Source organism: Fusarium oxysporum, chromosome V, assembly GCF_013085055.1.
Source record: "Fusarium oxysporum Fo47 chromosome V, complete sequence".
NCBI lineage: Eukaryota > Fungi > Ascomycota > Sordariomycetes > Hypocreales > Nectriaceae > Fusarium > Fusarium oxysporum.
The window spans coordinates 3,354,001-3,374,034 of record NC_072844.1 but is presented as its reverse complement, the minus strand read 5'-3'; the positions used below and the strand labels follow the sequence as shown (position 1 = coordinate 3,374,034).

The window sequence follows — 20,034 nt, the reverse complement described above, 5'->3', positions numbered from 1 at the left end:
AGTGGGACCGGGACCGGAGATGGAAATCATCACACCTTGCTTTACCTGTAACTGACGAGAGTGACAACATCGAGGTTAGTGACTTTCATGGTTAATTGATGATGTCCACATGATTCATAATGCAAAAGTGAATGCATTTCTTTACCCCAATGCAGCTCCAATGCAGCTCCAATGCAGCTCCAATTTCATAGTCCACCGTTCAGAACATCTCCGAATTGTTCAGCCACATAGAGTTTGATCAGATAAGTCCATCATGTATTATTGCTACTGTACCGATATCATCTACCGGTAGTTACGAAGCTTAAACTCTGAGTCGACTGAGGCTTGATCCCGTGCTGATCTCACTGAACTCTCAGACATAAGTTAAGTTGGCACTGCATTCTCGTATGTTAATTTGCCCATTGCCGCTCGTTTCCGTTGGCCGACATTCGGAGTTGGCCCTACCAGGCCTCTCAGCCTATAATTGCCCTTTCTGGGCAATACAACTCACAGGGATTGGATGATGTGTTTCGTTTGGTTCTCTTCTCTTCTCTTCTCTCTGCTAGCAGTGTTACCCACAGGGGTCCTTACTTGTAAACAGCACCTGATGTTCCTCTCGACAGGGCATTCGAGTGCATACACCGCTTATAATAAAGGCTTCAGAGGGTGTCATGTTTGCTGAAGTAGGCATCCACTTGAAATGTCCTGAAGAAGAAATCAACACATTAGTTTTGGAGTAGGAAAAAATATCCATTCCTGTCCCCGTCGGGTTCTATGACTCTATGGCGTATAATCTCCCCGAAGGCTTTCCGGAGAAGTTTTTAGTGAAGTCTAGCGCTGGAACTGGAAATTTACAGCGCCACGGCCACTAACCGCCTCGACTGTTCGACAATCCTTCCATCAGCGCTGCTGCTTAGCTGCACGTGGCCGTGGTATACTGTGCCTGCCATTCCCGAGGTTGGGTAAATTTCCAGATTTCCGAGGATAGACCTCAACACCGAGGAAAGCACATTATCACGAAATAAGCATCAACGAATTCCATCGTACTTATTGATATGCGGCAATGGCGTAGTTTGGCATTGATAATCAACAAATTGCTTGTCTGGGAAATAGCATCTGACGAGACGTATGCAGCCCAAGACTGGCTGGTGATGTGCTCTGCCGTGTCATGTGCCGCTGCATCGAATCATATTTTGCTGGGCTGATGCTGGTTTCTGATCCCTCTGAGGACCAGAAGGCACCACCAAGGTATTTTTATGGGGCATGCCCCAGTATTAATTGGCTGCTGATCAATACGCCACAGCTACCACCAGCCTGAAGGTGGCAGAAGAGTAAGAGTCCAAGTATTGATCTGCATATTGCAGTATCTAAGGTACCTTAATCTATACTGATTATATAGGTAAAAGGAGGTCCCCTTAATAGTAGGCTATCGATTGGTTAGAGGCTTTATAAATACTTTTGTGGTGCCTTCTGGTCCTCAAAGGGATATTGCGGCTGGTCTTCTCGATCCTTTCCGTCAGTTGTTCCCGAGGAAAACTAACACTGACACTGCCTAGGTTAGTGAGATCAAATCATCAAAGGGTCCCCCCTTGATCAACCCTGTGCGCCCTGTGGCTTACCGGGCCGGTCTTCGGCCTGCTACGCCGATTCTCACTGAGAACTCATGAGACTAGTGTGCGTCTAGAAAAAACAGACTCACTCGGAGACATGGCCCGTCTGATCTTCAGTGCACAGTAAAGAGCCTGCGGGTGCTTTGCCGAGACAGATCAGGAGGACATGCATGGACAGAAGAAAACAATGGCTGGCTAGGCTGGGTTGCTGCATGAAGTTACACTTCGTTCAACTAACACAGTTCACTAGGGCATACAGCGACACAGCACAGCATAATTCCATTCCAGGACTCATATGAAGAGATTTTCTGTAGCAAATTGTTCTTTTCAACTTTCCAGCGGCCACAACCGGTCAGCGTCGGTACGTGTCTTTGCAAAGGGACTCCATCGTCGTTTACTTGGTCTATTCCACCCATGGGGGAATAAACCTGGTCCTACGATCCACGATCGAACTTCGCAAGATCCAACATGCTCCTCGATGACCCACAATGTACTACGTTGCGCGACACTGTGCTGTATGTCCCTGATGGGCATCAGATCAGAAAACGTTGGAGCATGCCAAGGGAGCATTAGCCTGGTGCGTACCGTTCGTGGAACATTCTCATGGCCAACCGTAACGCCGCATTGCGCCCATACGGACTGTGCCAGGGTCTGTTGTGGACTGTGCTGGTGCTGAATCCACCTTGCTGGTCGCACGCCCTTCGGCGGTCTCCAGGCCTCAGACCTACCCACAACCCACACGCCCAAAGGGGTTCCAGGGCTTCAGCGCGCGAGCAGAACTGGCAGAGTCAGGCGGGAGCCGCCTGTCAGTGCATATCCACCAAGGCGCCACTTAACAAGCTCGCCATAGCAGGGCATCTTTGGGCTATGACACATCGTTTCCCCCAGGGACGGAGCACGAGTCGAAGGCTCTGAGTTCAGATATTTAGTCTTGGTGATGCCCTCGATCTTTCCACTCGAAAGGACTCTCCATATCTTCCCCAGAATCATCTTGGTTTATCTTCAATTTCCCCAGACTCACATCTACTATCCCGGGTTGACAACACTTGACTAAAGTTAGTCCCCAGATATATCGACTTACAAAAAGTTCACTTACACACGAACGAAACAAAACAACGATCAACGACAGTTACAATTGGTTATCTAGAAGACACTCGATACCAATTGATATCTCAGTCACTCGCTCTTCACAGAAGTTACGAGAAAAACGAAAAACAAATCTACCACTTACTCGCGACATCCGCAGCTAGTAGCCGGCACTCAAAATCCTTGCACACCACCTCGGAACAGGTTTGAGTCGCAGCATCGTCATTACCGACTTCGCATTGACGCAGCTTGCAACATTTGCAAAGTCAGAAGACCAGTTGCCCCTGGCTATCTCCCGCCGTATACACCCACATCATACGCCGGCGTCAACAATACTATTTCCGGTATTACATCACCCTGAAGAGTTTTTGCGAAAACTCGTTCACGCCGAGTGCTATTTTAGCCGCCAACCCCCACCATCTAAACCCGTATAATCAACCACAAAAGAGAGCGTCTTACAAAAGGATCGCTCACTACCACCGCCATGCCCCACCGCGTGGCTAACTTCATCCGCACCTCTTCTGGCAACATTGCTCAGATCAAGAAGGTTGCTCGATCACGCACAAACAGCCCTTACACATCAGACGGCGAGGATCGACCTCAAACCCACGCTGTCAAGATGACCGAACTCGCAGATGCCGTTAAGAAGCATCACCGAATCTCTTTGCCCTTTGGCAAGTCCCACAAGGAACAGCCCTCAGATGTTACCATTGACTGGAGCATCGAGAGCCCACCTGTGGTTTTCCACGGCAACACTGAGGAGAGCACTGGCGCTCTCATCACTGGACAGATGTTCCTCGATGTCAAAGAGGAGGTTGTCGAGGTTGGAAGCTTCGCAGCTTCTCTCAAGCTTCACATCTACCAGAAGAGGCCTTACCAGGGCCACTGCACAGATTGCCAGAACCAGTACACTGAGCTCAAGAGCTGGCAATTCCTAGCTCTGCCTACCACACTTCGCAAGGGTCGTCACCCATTCCCTTTCTCTATTCTCCTGGATGGCCACCTCCCGGCTACCATGGATACTCCCCTTGTCGCCATCTCATATGAGTTCAAGGCTGATGCCTACGTCACCAAGAGCGTGCACTCAGCCAGTGGCTCCGTCACACCTGTGCGATTCGAGCGAACTGTCCCTGTTAAGCGATCTCTTCCCGAGAATGAAATCCCTCACCACTCTGTCCGCGTCTTTCCTCCTACCAACATCAAGGCCAGCGCCCACTACAACAACATCATTCACCCTACCGGAACCAACACTGTCAGCCTGCGACTTGACGGTCTCATGAGCCGTAACGACAAGGCGAAGACCATTGACTTCTGGCGACTAAAGAAGGTCACATGGAGACTCGAGGAGACCATCAAGACTGTGGCCCCTGCCTGCGACCGACATGCTCCTGCAGCTGAAGACCCCGAGAAGAAGAGCCTCCCCCGCAATGAGGTCCGCGTCCTGGGCGAGAAGCACCTCCACGATGGATGGAAGTCTGACTTCACTGGCACCGATGGCAAGGTTGAGCTTGAATTCGATTACTTTGCCAATCAGTACAAGTCTCACACCAAGGAGCTCAAGTATGCCTGTGACACCAAGTCTGCTGAGGGCGTCGAAGTGACACATTCACTCCTCATTGAGCTTGTTGTTTCTCGAGAATACGCTCCCGAGGGTAAGCCTCAACTGGCTACCCAAACCGGCACCGGCCGCATCCTGCGAATGCATTACGGTGTTGTCATGACTGCTCATGCTGGCATGGGTGTCAGCTGGGATAACGAAGCTCCCCCGGTCTACCAAGACGTGCCTCCTAGCCCCCCTGCCTACCCTGCCGTTGAGTCTCCAGTTGAGTACGAGAGCCTGGAGCATCTCGATGCCCACCGACTCAGCAGTCTTTCCAACTCATCAGATGATGGTAGCCAATAGAGTTGCCGCCGATGAGTTTCACAGCATTGTCTTTTATTGCTTAATACTTGCACTTTTCCTTTGTTACCAACTGCATGAGACACGCGGCGATCCGATTTGCGAAAAGAAGATACCCCAGAAGCGTTGATAGGAAGACTCAGTAACTTCCACCTCTACATTATAAAGAAAGGGAATACAGAACATATGGGAAATCACTTTAAAACGGAGTTTTGGAGTACAAAAAGTTAAAGTGGATTGGATATCAGGGACAGAAGAGCCCATGTGTTGTATAGCTATAAAAGCTTCTGTACCTAGTCATGAGAAGAAAGGCCGCCCAAAGAAGCAGGCTTGAAAACATTGAATAATTATGAACCATTTCAACTCTCAAACTTGACGATAATCTCATGTGAATTATTGGTTACTTGGCAACGAGCCAGTTTCTGTTTGTTCATTGACTCGCATAGAGTAGTCAACCGGATTCTTGGTCTAGAACAAGATAAGTGGTGTGAGTCAGATGCAGCCAAGCATGAGGCGTCCGGGGTTAGATAACCGAGGCACTCATAACCGGAAAGAGAAGCAATCTTGAAGTCTGATAAACAAAACCTGGGGTCTGCGGGCGGATAACAGCCTGCAGCCAGCCTTGATACGCCGGGTAAGTGGTCAGTGTCACAAGCAAAAGCGGTACATACATTACGAGGAACAACTAATATGTGAGTTTGAGCCCGAAAGGCGGGGTGAATTCTCGCGTCGACCAAGAATATGTAGCGTTGATCGTCAAAAGTGGTGGTCAGTCTGTGATGCATGATGTATCACACGACGTGCAGAGACAACAGGATTCTGCATAGAAAATTGTGTCATTGGCGTGCGGACTTGGACTCCCGGTATAACTTGCCAGAAGAGGGAGCAGTGGCTTGTTCAAAGTATTGCCCGGATGCAGCATCCGTTATGGCTTTGGTCCGGTCTTGTTTCCGGTCTTGTGTGTCACATCCCATATGAGTTGATGGCGCACATGTTTAGTGGATGGTGAAAGCTCAAGAGTAGAAATTACAAGCTTGGTTAGATTAGCTACCAAGCTATCTGAGAAAATATGCTTGTTTGATGGGGCTTGTCTTGGCTGGTTTGGGAGTTGGAGATTGCTTGAAGGGATATCTGCCGGTCTCGTAATCGGATGAGCTTGAAGTGCACAAAGAGGTACGTTTCGCTCTTAGCTTTCAGTACAAAGCACTGGAAGGAGGATTTTCTCTCATACCGCAGTCGACAATAGGTCATGTGATGTGAAATATTTCTCTTAGGTAACTTGTTGTCTGTTTCATCTCGAATCGCTGGCATTACAGATGTTCTTATTAGACCACCTTGGCTTGGGAAACATATGCCCTGCTAAATATTTAAACATCTACCAGAAGTTCAAGTTGCATTCACAGTGATGTTCACCAGTCAAGAACTGTATCAGAGAGTTCTTTGATGTTTACTTATCCGCTTCTAACATGGTTGCATAGCGAATTCGAGGGTAGAGCCTAGTTGCTATAATTCTTGGGCAGAATCCCATGTTGTATAGTAATGAGACGTTTAATATACGGGTTGAGGACTAGTAAAGACGTGAAAAGTGAATTTAGGTCGCAAAAATAGGACATTAAGCCCCAACCTGTGAACTATTCCAGGGCGGAGATTGAGATACTTGACTTACTCCCCAAGGCATCGCCGAGCACCTGTCCACGGCCAATACCCCCCCTCTACAATGGTAATATTTGTGACCAGGTTGTAAGTCTTTGTAGTATCAGTCTCTAGATAGTTCTTTCCGTCATAAGATAGCCTACGATTAGGATAGTTAACCATACCAGGGCCGAGAATTAGGGATAGCTTAGACGGGCCAAAGGATAACTCTTTGGACTTTCTGGCTAAGCCATCTTGAGAAGATTATGAACTGAGATGTTGTAAGCTGCACCAGATGACGGCGATCTTGTGAGTCTGAAAAATACTTGTAAAAACACCCGGATACATGATACGATGACGATAATGCAAAGAAAGAGTTCATCAACCATGTCCACAAAAGATATTCAAGGCTTACCAGAGCCGATAGTAAGCAGACTTTGGGGAATTAGCTCAAGAGTCCAGGCAATGATACATTCGCTCCTTGAGTGAGACATTGAGTAAATAGTCTCAATCATACAAGAAAGACACAAAATGCCAGCTAAGAAATCTTGGATGGTCTGTCTCCTACACAGGTATAAATCTTAGGCTCCATCATCTCAGTGAACTACGACTGTACCATCATTGATTTAAGTGTATCTAAAGAAGGGTGCGGAAAAGCTATGATAATACAAGTATATCGGTTCCGAGTTCTGGTGAACCCCGAGGCTTACTTACAACGATGGACTCACGAAGCCTAACGGATGACCCTGTACTTCCTGTTACAACTTCAATCCACAATTTTGAGTAAGCCCAAAGTTCAATAACATGAGAAACATGAAATGGACTACAGAGCAAGACGGGTATTGAGAGAAGAACAATGCTGGGTCCAAGTGGATCATTGCGATGTCGTAAGACATCGAGCACAGCTACAGAGATACACTTTTAAAAGGAGTCCTATTATCGACCAGAGCAAACTAATCTACACCGGAGAGAGCAACTAGAAGGAATTCAAAGATTATACCTTGAGTAGCGATCGTCAAGATGCCTGCTCGCTCTATCAACAATAACCAGCGCCAATATTTCCAAGTCAGTCACCATGTGATACAAGAGACAGGGTAACCGGAGACCGAGATATGCCGAGATCGATTCAATGCCTAAAACACTGTATTGCTATGGGGTGGTAACAAAATATCAGAATCGATTGCAAGCTATTGATAGAATATCGGCCCAGCATCGGTCGCATCAAAAAAAGCTGTTTGAGGCTCGTTTGAGAATCGAGAACTCGTAAGTCGACCCATAATATCACATTTTTAGAAGACGATCTCCTGATAATGCCCCAGAGGTAGCATACTTGAATGCTCCCTTGCTACGAATAAGCTAATTGTTGCATGGCTGTTATAGCTGATCTTATGCATCATATGATAGCGGTCAAGAAAGTGTGAAAGATGCTGATTGGCTAACTTCATGGTTGATCAAAGTCAGGTCTTACAACATCGAATGTGATAGTTAACGAGGAGATGCTTGTTCCCCATTGTATTGCTCGAGATATTCTGAGAGATGAACTTCTTGGGAGCACTTGCAAACGGAGTTGCCAAGCAACTGAAGGATCAGTCAATAGCTTACCCCGGATTTTGAAGCTGTTGCTGTAGATGGAGCTGGAGCTGGAGTGTGGAGACTCCGGGTGTCCGGAACCGGCATCTATCATCAGGTACAGAAAAGATGGCTATCAATGGTATCATATCATGATGCATACAGCAGATGCCAATTCTTCACCCAAATCACACAATTATCCCCCTGATTAAACATGCCAGATATCAATTACTCCTGATACTCGTCTCGAGTCACACGACTCGATGGTTTTTCTAGCTTCGACTAAACTTGCCCGATTCCAACCATGGCCCACCAAACAAGGTCAAGATACAGAAGAAGCTTCAAAGTCTTCCCTCCCGTCAACTCCCGCGGACGACAACCCCGGGAGAGCGCCAACGCTAACGCGTGAAACTGATGATTTAATGCAACTGTTTCAGGGAGTCAATCATATCAACATAAACAGAGTCTCACACCGTAACACGGAACTTGGCCGAAATGATGCCTCAGGCTCTCCCGGCGCCGTATCCACTTCCCTTGAGCCGAGAGTGACCCATGATAGCTCCGAGCTATGAGTAACAGTTTAGCACATTTTACCCCGGATTTCGGCTTCTGCGTGTTACTCATAAACTCTTGCATTCCTCCCCTTCCTATATCTTCTGTCTCTCGTTCTCTTTACCTATGGAATAAATTGTATCTTCACTTATTATACCTACTACACCTACCTAATAGCAAACATAACGGAATGGCCCCATTTCTGAATACGCCCATGGACACAAGAAATACCTACACCGATAGACGATAACCTCTTCGTGAAAATGGCTACTTGCAGTCTCAAGTCGCTGCGGCGACCATCACTCACCCTCATATCTGGAGCGAGGAAGACGTCTTTTCGTTTCAATGGCCTCATCTCAAAAGCTGCCACTCGTGGTTTGGCCACCGTCACCGCTCAAACAACACAGCCAGCTGTGATGATGGAAGACCATAATACTAGACTGATTAACATGGGCTACAACTACAACTACATCGAACATGTCGAAAACCTCGAACAGTACCGCCTTGGGGGTTTCCATCCCGTATCCCTAGGTGAAACCATCAATAACCGCTACCTGGTCCTCAACAAGCTCGGCCACGGTGGATACTCAACTGTATGGCTCTCATGGGACATCTTGAAACAGAAGTATGCCGCATTGAAGATTGTACTAGCAGATTTCGGTGAAGACTCAACAGAAGTCGATGTCCTTCAGCGTCTGGAAGCCAAAGCCACGAAGAAACATCCCGGAAGGTCTCTCATTAGACATGTCACCGATAACTTTCACTTCGATGGTCCCAATGGAAGACACACCTGTCTGGTTAACGATCCGGCGATGATGTCGCTGCGTCTTGCGAAGGACGCCTCTTTCACAAGACTCTTTCAGCCACGGACTGCCCGAGCTATCGCCGCTCAAGTTGTGCAGTCCATCGCGTACCTCCATGAAGGCGGTGTAGTACACGGCGACCTCCACCTCGACAACATCTTGCTCCAGCTTCCGGACCGAATCAAGCGCTTGTCGCCTGATCAACTTCACGAGCGACATAGTCATCCAACGACAGTCCCTGTGACGAGACTCGACGGACTTCCTCTTGACGAAAATGCACCGCGAAACGCTGTGCTGCCAATTTGGCTTGGTCAAAAGAGCGAGGATGTAGCTCTGGCAGATGCAAAGATCTTACTGGGCGATTTCGGCGAGTCCTATTTACCGAGTCAAGAAAAGCGTCAATATTCCAACGCTCCGATTCGCTACCGGGCACCTGAAACTCAATTCCCCGATGTGTGTCAACCTCTCTCGTTCAGCTCCGATATTTGGAGCCTTGGTTGTCTCCTCTGGAACGTCGTCGGACAACGCCCGCTATTCGACGCCTGGACCCTCTCAGAAGATGACATTCTTCAAGACCAAATTGATCTTCTTGGTGAAATCCCAGAAGAGTGGTCTGCCTACGGCGCCAAGCGATCAGAGTACTGGGTCGAGGACGTCGAAGAAGAGGCGTCGTCACAAGCCACTACTCAGGGCGGTTTCACATGGGATGTCCGCTTTGAGCGCTGTGTGCAACAAGGACGAAAGGAGAGCGGCATGAAGCCCATGTCAAAGGATGAGAAGGAGGCTTTTATTGATATGATGAAAAAGATAATTACTTTCCGCCCTGAGGATAGGATAACGGCTAAAGACCTGCTGGAGTCACGATGGATGAAACAGTGGGCCTTGCCTGAGCTGAAGAAGCTTGCGGCTTCATGATTGATGTTAAAAATGGGATTGGCATTCTGAATTAGCGAGTTTGGGAAAAAGCGTTTGTTTATATGGATCATAAATCAGATTTACTTAATACCAATTGATGCATGCTTATACTTGTCATAGCTGTGGAAACTGGGTGATTGCCATAAACTCTCAGTCTTGTGACCAGTGAATAACATTCATGTGGTCATCGGATCTTTCACATATGTCATTGCAATCATACATAGTTTGTACTTATTTGCAGCTGCGAATGAACAGGGCTGTTCAATTGAGGGAAACGTTTGAGACAATTGGCGATATGGAGATCAACCACACTGTCGTGGGTATGTGCTGGTTTGACTAATTGTCTTCATGCTTGTTGGGTATTTCGGAGTAAGAACATGTGTGCTTCTGTTTTTCGTACATAAAATCATATATAAAAACAGTAGTCTACAAGAGTGATCATTACAACCGGCGATTCGAAATAGCGACTGTTGCAAACGATGGTAGAAAATAAGGAGGTATCCCCCAAACTGATGGTAAAACAAACAATGTCCCTGCAAAGCACAAAGACTTGAATTAATTTATCCCCGCAAAGGGGGAGGGTACAAGTAGGCCTGTATATATTTGGTTGAGAGCTTAGTCTTGATTCTAGAAGTTTGTATCATGCCTTGGTTTCCAAGACCTCCACTGCGCATAACTCTAAGCAAGCAGACTAGAGTAAATTGAAACGATTAGAAGCCGTCAAGAAAGGGACACATGATATCGAGAACAGCTTGGAGTAAAACAATGCGAGATTTGTGTTTTCAGGCTCAAGATTATGGACTCAAGCACAAACTTGCGCTCAGAGTGACGTATATTAACGATCTTTGCGAAGAATTTCGTGTATAAATACTCCGTATATGCCTGCCCCAGTCTTCTCTTTCTCCTCAAAGAATCATTCCTCTTTATAAGAAGTGTTATGATATACTGTACCTTCCTTGACTTTGAACTGGTATTTCCATATTTCATTCTGCCAATATGGCGAATGATTCTATGTTTGTAAGAATTCTTTATTATATAGAATATAACTGCTACTTCTCAGGACTGGCTGAATCACTTAATTATATGTGCTATGGTTACTTAACATATTGAACCGAGGAGACAGAGGCATGAAGAAGGGGCATGTATTACCCAAAGCTTGGCCTCCCTCGACTATCTTTAACAAGACTTGGGCTCCGACCAACAAGACCATCCTTAATATCGGAATTTCACTCCTAAAAACACCTTCGACCATCAGCTTCCAGATGCTTTCAAGGGTAAGAGTTACTTGCCCAAGGAGATGGCCTATACCACCGGTATGGAGCACTGGTTCAGAACAGAATCTGCACTTTCTTTGCCCTGTTCTTCATACAATTATATTTTCAAGTATTCTGGCACCTCAATGGAACAATGATCTGAATAATAAAAACGTTGGAAATCTACAGCCTCTTTCATGCGCACACAAAGTTCTTTTCTACTTTGGCATGGTAAGGAGCCCCCTCATACCAGAACCCTGTCACACAGAGCAACTTCAATACTCAGAACAATTTTATGAGACTAATGATTCATATGACAATCACTACTTAGCTATCCGTCCATAAATATACAGGTTCTCTCACAGCCAAAGCTTTGAGTCTCTTACTAGGTTCATGTTAGAGCTTTCCCTATGAAGAGCTGGCCCCAAGCCGTCCAACGAGAGCGGAGTATGTCAAGAGCTAAGGCACTTTGGCTGAGGACGCCATTGACTAATGATCTACAAAAAAGAGCCAAGTAATCAGTGCGTCCCTAGAAATTTGAACCATGGGAAGATTTCGATTCAGAAGACGGGCATGTGAACATAGGGGAAGCAAGGCATAAAGATATGGCGAGAGACAAAGGCCATTGAAGCAGCATTCAGGGAGTTTAAGCTTGCAGGCGTCCCTGTAAGCATAAAAAAAGCAAAATCAAGGAGGAGACACCTGGCTGGGACTGCGCTGATTAGATCAGTAGTAAACCATGTCGAGGAGCACTACGGAAAGACACAAGAGATTTATGCCTCCGCCCAGATATGCAAAATGGCTCGGACTTTACAGCAACCGGAATCTAGAGTGCGTATCCTAAACTACAGCATCCAACATTGCAATTGTGGTCTTTGCGGCAATGTCATATCAAACCAGCATGGAGAAGTATCCCCAAGCGGATACTGGTGTGAGTATACTCTCTTATACTCTGGTAAGACCTAGACAATGAATTCTAATACCAACTCGCACCTCAGTCCCACATCTAAAATGCGAGCTCATCGACACCTCTGGCCAGCTCATAATGGTCAGCCTGTGTTTGATCAACCCCAGCTATGATGCACCGAGTGTGCTGTCGCAGGAGACTATCAGTAATGCGAACGCATCAAGGGGAAGAACAGGTGCTGCACCCACAACTTGATGCTACAGCAATGCCAAAGAGACTTCGCTCCGGGGAAAGCCCTCGTCTCATTCATCAGACAGTAAAACGCCACATGATACCTCAAGAACATTCAAAGCGCGACACGTCTTTATTCCCATATTGTTACATAGTCAAAATTCAGCGTCTATGTCAAGCACAATTGAACATTACTTCAAACCATGTGCTACAACACAAAAGCAGCATCCTTTAACCCTCAGCGCGTTGACCGTGGGCTGTATCGAGACTGTCGCCAAGTATCACGCACGTCGAACTTGATACAACGACTAATTCGATTGAACTATGCCCAAGGCAACCTTTTGCAAGGATAGCGGGCGAATCTCTAGTATTTTCCCTTCGTCTCGCTCAAACTCGTGGAAGTGCCAGTTTCGTACCTTGAGGGGAAGGAAACAGCCACAGGTTCGAGATGGTGTCTCTTATAGCTTGGACCGAATTCGATGTCAATCAATGCGATAGAGTGCCTGTAAGCAGAAGCTGTTTGGCATAAATTATAGCTGGTCAAGCTCACACGGACTGTATCACTTATCTTGACTATGTTTCGATCTACGAAGTATGGATACTCCTTGATTCAGGGAGTATTTAAATATGGATGATGATGTTTAGGAAACTTTATTCAGTGACATTAATTATCGGATCTCATAGCCGAAGAGAATCAATAAGTTGAGGCGTCATCTCTCATACGCTGAGGGGAAAAGGATCATGATATTAGACCTCCTTTCAGAACATTTTACCCAAATTTGCCATCTATTTTCCGGTCTATGCAAACCAGTTTAGTCCCACGACATACCATCATCGTCGTATCTAAACAGCCTCAGAATCGCTGACGCAACTTGCTCTCCGTCATGTTCTAGATCCGCCGTCTCAGCCGCCCGATCCGCATGCTCCAGATCCTTGATCCCACCACTGTCAATTCTCATCTGAATCTGTCTCTTGACCATGTCCTCATCAAAAGCCAGATGCGCCTGTGACGTGAATAGCCGGTTGGGAATATATAATCCCTGAATGGATGTGTGATTACTCGTACCCCAAACATGGACGTCGGTGTCGGGCTTGAGAAGGCCGTTGGATGACTCGACCGTGGGGGCTTCGAGAACTTGGTCTTGGTGCATTTGATGGAGGTAGACTTTGTCATCGTGTGTACGGAAGAGGCGTTTGCCTACAGGTGTGAGGGTGATTGCATTGTGACCAAGTTCCCAGTCGTTGGTAGGTGACGGGCCGACTTTGCCTCCTAGAAGACGAGAGAGGACCTGATGGCCGAAGCAAACGCCTGTGAAGTGAAAGTCTGGGCGCTTTATCCATAGTTCTAGGAACAGTGAGTTTACCTTCCAAGAGAGAAATAACGGGCTACTCACGCTTCAAAAGATCGAGCAAGTCATGAATCCACTGGTTGTCGCCATGCGCGTCATACATACTGCCCGTAATGAGCAGCCCATCGTAACCCTCAAACTCCTCCACCTTCGGCATGCGACCGCCCTCTTCTGTCACGACAAAGACCTGCTCTGTCTCAACGCCCAGCGGAGGATGATGCTTGCTTCCAGCCTCTGAAAAATGGCGATGCAGAATCTCACCAAACGAACCGCGCTCGGTCTGAGTATCAGGATGAGGAGTATCAGTCTCGAGAACAAAGACTTTGACGACTTGCGCGTCGATTGTGGGCTTGTAATGTTGACCCATGCTGCTCGCTGTTGTATAGAGCTTTTGTAGTGGTGAAGGTGTAAGTGTGCGAATGTGAGGTTGTATGCAGGATTTTGGAGGGGCAGTGAAGCGTGGGAGATGCTTTGCAGCGTTGGATGTATTTAAACGGCAGGACAACGACCGAATTCCAGTTTTGAACATTTTTACAATATCATAATGTGTAATTGTACAAGATTTTTCTTGGCCTCGAAAGATTCTATAGACTTGATTCTTTTTTCGTCTTGACGTCAGCTAAGACTCTTGACAATAGCGAACTGGGCGAGCCAAGCCCGTGATGACGGCAGCGGGTCACGAATAGTGGGTTTGAGGCGGCTTTTCGATATTGATATTCTGCCTGCATCTGCAGCACAGGATGCACATCTTTCCTGTTGCATGTAACCTGCTGTCAGAAGTATTTGTACCTGTAAATCAGGGGAACGGTAGGGATCTCTGTTCCAATGGGAGTGAGATGGAGTTACCAATTGAGGTTCTGACATGAGGGGCACCCACACTCAAGCTTGGCTTAAAACAAGCATACCAAATAACCATGATACTCTATTCAACAATGCTAAAATCGATAAACATTTACAGTTTGCTCTCTTCCTCCGATCCCCAGTAGAATGTGCTAATCTCAACTCCAACATACTCATCGTTGTACTTTCTCGTCTCTTCTCCCTCCCTTGCTGCTCCCGCGCACACAAGCAATGGCATAAAGTGCTCTCCTCCATTAGGCGGGTGCATCATATCAGCATATGGAAATTTTCTCCACCCCTTGAGAGCCTTCCACCGCTCATCTGTATCCTTCTTGAGCGTCGCCTCAGTCAATGTGTTGTTCCATTCATCAGACAAGGTTCGGAATTGCGCCTGCTGTTCAGACCCCGCATTCATCAGCATCATCATGGCGCGAATGTTATGAAAGCTTGCAAATCCTGAACCAACGACGGCGATATTGTTGGCTCGCAGTTTTCGCAGTGCTGCGCCCATGCGGAGATGTTCTTCAGGATCCTCTGACTCAAGAACTGAGACCTGGACTACGGGGATGTCGGCTTTGGGATTGACGAGCAGAAGCGGAATAAAAACTCCGTGGTCCCATCCTCGCTCGTCATCTAATTCAGGTGTGAGACCTTCTCCGCGCAGAGCATCGGCGATCTCGTTTGCGATCTCTGGGTGTCCGGGTGCTGGGTACTTGAGAGAGTATGATTCACGAGGGAACCCGTAGTAGTCGTAGAGTAACTTATGAGATGCGCCTGATGAGATGGTGGGCTTTGCGGTTGACCAGTGGGCGGTGACAAGGATGATGGCTCGGGGTTGATCTGGGGTGCCCAGCTTGAGGATCTTGGGGACGCGGTTCTTTAGGGAGTAGACAATGCTTTCATGCTTAGGGTCGCCAAGAACAGGCATCGGGCCTAACAGTGTTAGCTATGTCGGCAATTGAGCCAGATCATATGGTGTCGACTTACCACCGCCATGGGATAGCGCAATTACAGGGGCAACCTTTGACATGGTGGATGAATGTGAATGTCTCTGAGATGAAAACGAAAACGACTTGAATAAAGATGTCGAAAAATTTCTTCGTGCAATAAGAGGCCAATTCCACATGAACTGCTATCTGTTGGCTACTATACTTTATCCTGTATATGATTCTACCGTAGCTCATTTCATCATGGCGGGGTCCTCAAGCTATTTATCCTCTTGTCCCATGATAATGGGGCCATCATGGCTTGTGGAGCATTTTCCGATTTCTGCTTGCTGCTTCCGAAAACCTCTGCCGAAATCGACAAGATTTACGATTTCAGCCAATGGAATCGCTCTTGGTCATTACCCGCGCGCGATGCTCCACTTTGCTCCCGCGCGTCACTGTTTGTAATCCCCGCGTCCCGAAGGGTCGGCTCCCACTGTATTTCTGTTGGCGATGGCCTCATTTGCAAGTTGCCACTCATATTATAAATCTACAACAACATTCACATCAAAGGAGATGAGAAAGAGTTTATTAAGAACACATGCTGTACTCAACTCTCATAAGTATTATGAAGACTTCAGTAAAGCTTAGGTAGGGTAAGAGACATGAGAATGACGTCTTGTGTAACTCCATACTCGACTCATGTATCTTGACCTTAGGAGTGAACTTCAAGGAAACCATCTAAATGGTGGATCTTTTAGATAAACGCATGTAATTCATCCAACTCTTTCACCCAAGTACTCGTATGCTATCAAAAGGTACACCTAGATAAACACAGATACATCACCCCTACCATGGCCAACAGCCTTGATTCTCGATCCAATCTCAAGAGGGCTACCCTCAGTCACCATAAAGTGACCAGAGTCCTTGGCTGACTTTTCATCCGCCCCAAGAATCTTGTAAATGTTGCTACTCACAAGATCGATAGCCTCCTTCTCATTCAACCGTCCACCTCCGTTCTTGAAAGCAGTACCCGCTGCAAAACCCAAGTCACGAAGCTCCCAATCTTCTTGCAGTCCAATCGCAGCAACTACGCCTGCGTCAACCAAGGCATCAATGGTTGTGCCATTGGTGAGTGGTGCACCGGTCAAGGCGCGACGTGAGTCCCAGCTTTCGCCCTTTGCCTGCAGCGGCGACAGGATGACTCCAACGCCAGCCTCTCCAAGCTCCTTGGCCAGCAGGTGAGCCTCGGCACCACCAATGATGGCCAGCTTGAGACCACCAACTCTCTTGCTTGAGTCAGCTGTTGTGAGGACACCCTCGATCTCAGACTTGATTCGAAGAGCCGTTGCAATACCATCTGCACTGTTGATGGTGAGGGCCAGAACTTGCTCGCCACTGATCACCTTCTTGAGGTACGCTGCTTCTGAAAACGGATTGCTCGCAGGTTCCGGAGTTGTAGCGGCTGTAAGTAACTTGTTTCTCAGTCCACCGAAAGCGGCTGAGTAGCTAGTTGAACCTCTGACATTCAGGTCCAGAGTGTAGTGAACTGCCAGGTCGGGAGCAAAAACTGCGCCTTCTTCCAGAGTTGTCAATGCCGAGGTCAAGAATCCGACGCTGGTACCGAAATGGGTTGCACCACCCACAAAGACTGGTGCTGAGACGGCTCTGGTAACTCCGTATCGTGAGGCGACGTGCAACTTCTTGGAGTCAAGAGCAAGGCCATCGATAGCCCGAGAGAAGATCAACGGGTTGGGTCCATTGTTAGTTGCGTCCTCGGCATCAATCTCGCTGAGACCCAGAGTACCACCCACAGCTGTGAAAGATCGAGTCAAATAACCATTCTTGAGTGCAATAGTCTTTGCGCCAGTTGCAGCCACAGCTTGGAACTCCCGTTCGCAAGCTCCAATGCAAGAAATCTTGCCGTTGTGAACAACCGCATTGACTGGCTTGTCTTGAGATTCGTAAGTCTTCTCATCTTCAAGGAACACCTTCTTGACACCAGTGAAGAGTACGGTATCGAGCTTGCTTGGCCCCTCAACAATCTCAGCAGGCTTCTCGACAGATACAGCTGCTTCTTGTGATTTCATCAGCTCAATAGGGTCCTCGAACTGAGCTGTGCCGTCAATCCAGACTTGCACAGGGGTTGCGCCAACGCTGAGAGGGTCACTATCCCAGACAGCAACGTCGGCATCAAAACCAGGCTTGACTTTTCCTAGACGCTTGCCCAAACCGAGTAGTTCAGCGGGAGCAGATGTCACACTGGCCAGTGCGACGTGGTAAGGAAGGCCGTAGTGGTAAGCCTTAGCTGCTTCAAAAAGGACATGTTGTGCGTTGATCACAGGGTTGTCGCTGACATACACTACTGTCAGGTTATTTTCGTGGAGGATCTTTCCAGCATACTCTGAGCCAATGTATGCTTCGGTCTTGTAGAACATGTTATCAGCGAAGAGAGCAGATGCAGGAGGACGTCCGCCCCAGGTTCTCTTGAGGATCTAATAGCTATTAGTAAAAGAAGCCTTTTAATATAACATGTTCTTACCTCGGGCACCAGATATGTCTGGTGAGCATGATGGAAGGCTCGAACAGGGAACTTGAACTCGTTGGTGTGATCCACCATAGCCTCCAAGTCGGGGATCGTGTAACAATGTGTGTTGATATGAACCTGACCACGAAGCGCAGCAGTGAGAGCCTCCCAGGCAATCTCGCCAGGAAGATACTCATCCAAGGACTCAACACCCTGAGACTCAGCCTTCGCGCACCAGTCATCCTGCTTCTGGATCAAATCTCTCGCTTGCTCAAAAGCGTGGCGAAACTCGTAGCTTTCACCCATACGGCTGAATGGCCTATTTCCAACTCGGCCATGAACACGCTTCGCGTTCTCACCACATGCCATCTTCATGTATCGCCAGTTGCGGTCTGGGTCGGCAAGCAAGTCCACTGCACTGATTTCCTTGCGGCCATCAGGCTTGCCAACTGCGTGCTTGATGACATAGGCCTCTCCGCCAATATTGTTGCCGGAACCAGGAAGGATGAGTGAAGTAGTAACACCGCCAGACTTGATGACCTCGATTTGAGGATCAAGCGGGAGCAATGAGTCGATAGCTCGAGCCCAAGGTGTGATGTTATCCGACATCTCATTGCCATCTGAGTTTCCCTCAAGAGAGGGCAATGGGTAGACGCCAGCGTGGCTGTGAGTGTCAACGATACCGCTGGTCAGACGGCGGCCATGAGCTTCGTATACAATTGTGTCATCAGGTAGCGAAGCAGTCTTGATGTCCTTCTCAACACGCTGAATGAGACCTTTCTCGAGAAAGACATCGCCCTGCACCCACTCCCAGCCCTTGCCAGCATACGCATCCTCTTGACTGTTTCCCTCGAGGGGCTCTCCAATCCAGATAGTAGCGTTCTTGATCAAAGTGGGCTTGCCGCCGTCGATATAACGAGCATTCTTATCTCGGCCGAGACCAGGCGGGTCTTGCGGCTTGACACGGAACTTCTTACACGTCTCGAGATCTTCATTGAGTTTCTGAATAGACAAAGTAGTCTTATTTCGCGGTGCGAGTTGTCGCCATTGTGCAAAGACAATGAAGGTCAAACAGGCTAGAGCAAAGAGCCTGATACCGCGTGAGCGACGCAACAACCGTCTGTTCCGCTGTTGACCAGGATGAAGGCCAAGCGGCGCTGGCAACGAAACGGAACTATAAGGCGGAAGATGTGCCTTTTCATCCATTGTAACTTCTTGGTGTGAAGCTTTACAATGTCAATGGATGGGGAATTACGAGATATGAAAGGTAAAGGAGGAGGTGAAAGCTTTGGAATGAAGATCCAGTCTCGTCACTCAGTGATAAGAGGTACTTCGCAAGCCTCGGCTGAGATCTCACAGTGATTGGTCTCCACTATGGCGAGCTATCTACGGTGGGTAACACAGTTACAGGGGACCCAAAGCTCTGCCCTCAAATAAAACTCATACACAACAGTCAGACTGAATGATACCTAGGTAGATCTTCAAGTCATATTGTTCTGAGCTTGCCAGATACGGGGTTGTCTTGCGAAACTACTACGTAGCAGTCATCGGCAAGTTGAATTGGACATGTTGTTCCTTCAGAGTTGGTACCTGAGCCCTGTAATGTCTTGCCTGACGATCCTTCATTGATGGCGAAGTGCTCATCTTATTGTCACCTTACACTTTAAGACGAATATGCTCTGGAACTTTTGTTTATCGTCTTCGTTCCGAACAACGATAGGATTCGCGGCCGTAATCGACAAAATTGATTCACTATCACTTGGAGCATTCGTCTGATCTTCCTACTCAAACGATCTATGCAACAAGTCTGGGCGAGACATCGAGACCCGTTCCTAAGACGCTCTGAAAGACAGCACGACGACGTTGGGCATTTAGATCATGAGCCCTAAAAGGTCAAGCCTTTCCCATAAACTCGCATCATAAAGTGCCTAATATTTACCAAGAGACACCAATTA

The 20,034-nt window shown here is 47.6% G+C and overlaps 5 protein-coding genes across 5 annotated transcripts; 2 read left to right on the top strand and 3 right to left on the bottom strand.

The window, feature by feature from the left end:
• Positions 1-2,901: 2,901 nt before the first annotated feature.
• Positions 2,902-4,610, top strand: FOBCDRAFT_37695 (uncharacterized protein). The gene has a single exon (XM_054704711.2). It carries the CDS (start codon positions 3,160-3,162, stop codon positions 4,576-4,578), a length of 1,419 nt encoding a protein of 472 aa, XP_054560686.1. The 5' UTR covers positions 2,902-3,159; the 3' UTR covers positions 4,579-4,610.
• A 3,769-nt stretch (positions 4,611-8,379) lies between these two features.
• On the top strand, positions 8,380-10,163 carry FOBCDRAFT_224260 (kinase-like domain-containing protein). Its single transcript, XM_031184841.3, has one exon. It carries the CDS (start codon positions 8,592-8,594, stop codon positions 10,044-10,046), a length of 1,455 nt encoding a protein of 484 aa, XP_031040483.2. The 5' UTR covers positions 8,380-8,591; the 3' UTR covers positions 10,047-10,163.
• Positions 10,164-13,182: 3,019 nt separating this feature from the next.
• On the bottom strand, positions 13,183-14,224 carry FOBCDRAFT_224259 (class I glutamine amidotransferase-like protein). The gene is made up of 2 exons (XM_031184840.3): positions 13,832-14,224; positions 13,183-13,782 (listed from the first exon to the last, which is right to left on the bottom strand). The coding sequence occupies exons 1-2, from the start codon at positions 14,151-14,153 to the stop codon at positions 13,250-13,252; spliced, it is 855 nt and encodes a 284-aa protein (XP_031040482.1). The 5' UTR covers positions 14,154-14,224; the 3' UTR covers positions 13,183-13,249.
• A 514-nt stretch (positions 14,225-14,738) lies between these two features.
• On the bottom strand, positions 14,739-15,656 carry FOBCDRAFT_274522 (Extradiol ring-cleavage dioxygenase, class III enzyme, subunit B; the record flags this gene model as incomplete). The annotated part of the gene is made up of 2 exons (XM_031184839.2): positions 14,739-15,559; positions 15,614-15,656. 2 exons carry the CDS (start codon positions 15,654-15,656, stop codon positions 14,739-14,741), a joined length of 864 nt encoding a protein of 287 aa, XP_031040481.2.
• Positions 15,657-16,307: 651 nt separating this feature from the next.
• FOBCDRAFT_319857 (uncharacterized protein) lies at positions 16,308-19,406 on the bottom strand. Its single transcript, XM_031184838.3, has 2 exons — positions 18,095-19,406; positions 16,308-18,047 (listed from the first exon to the last, which is right to left on the bottom strand). The coding sequence occupies exons 1-2, from the start codon at positions 19,283-19,285 to the stop codon at positions 16,377-16,379; spliced, it is 2,862 nt and encodes a 953-aa protein (XP_031040480.2). The 5' UTR covers positions 19,286-19,406; the 3' UTR covers positions 16,308-16,376.
• Positions 19,407-20,034: the final 628 nt, after the last annotated feature.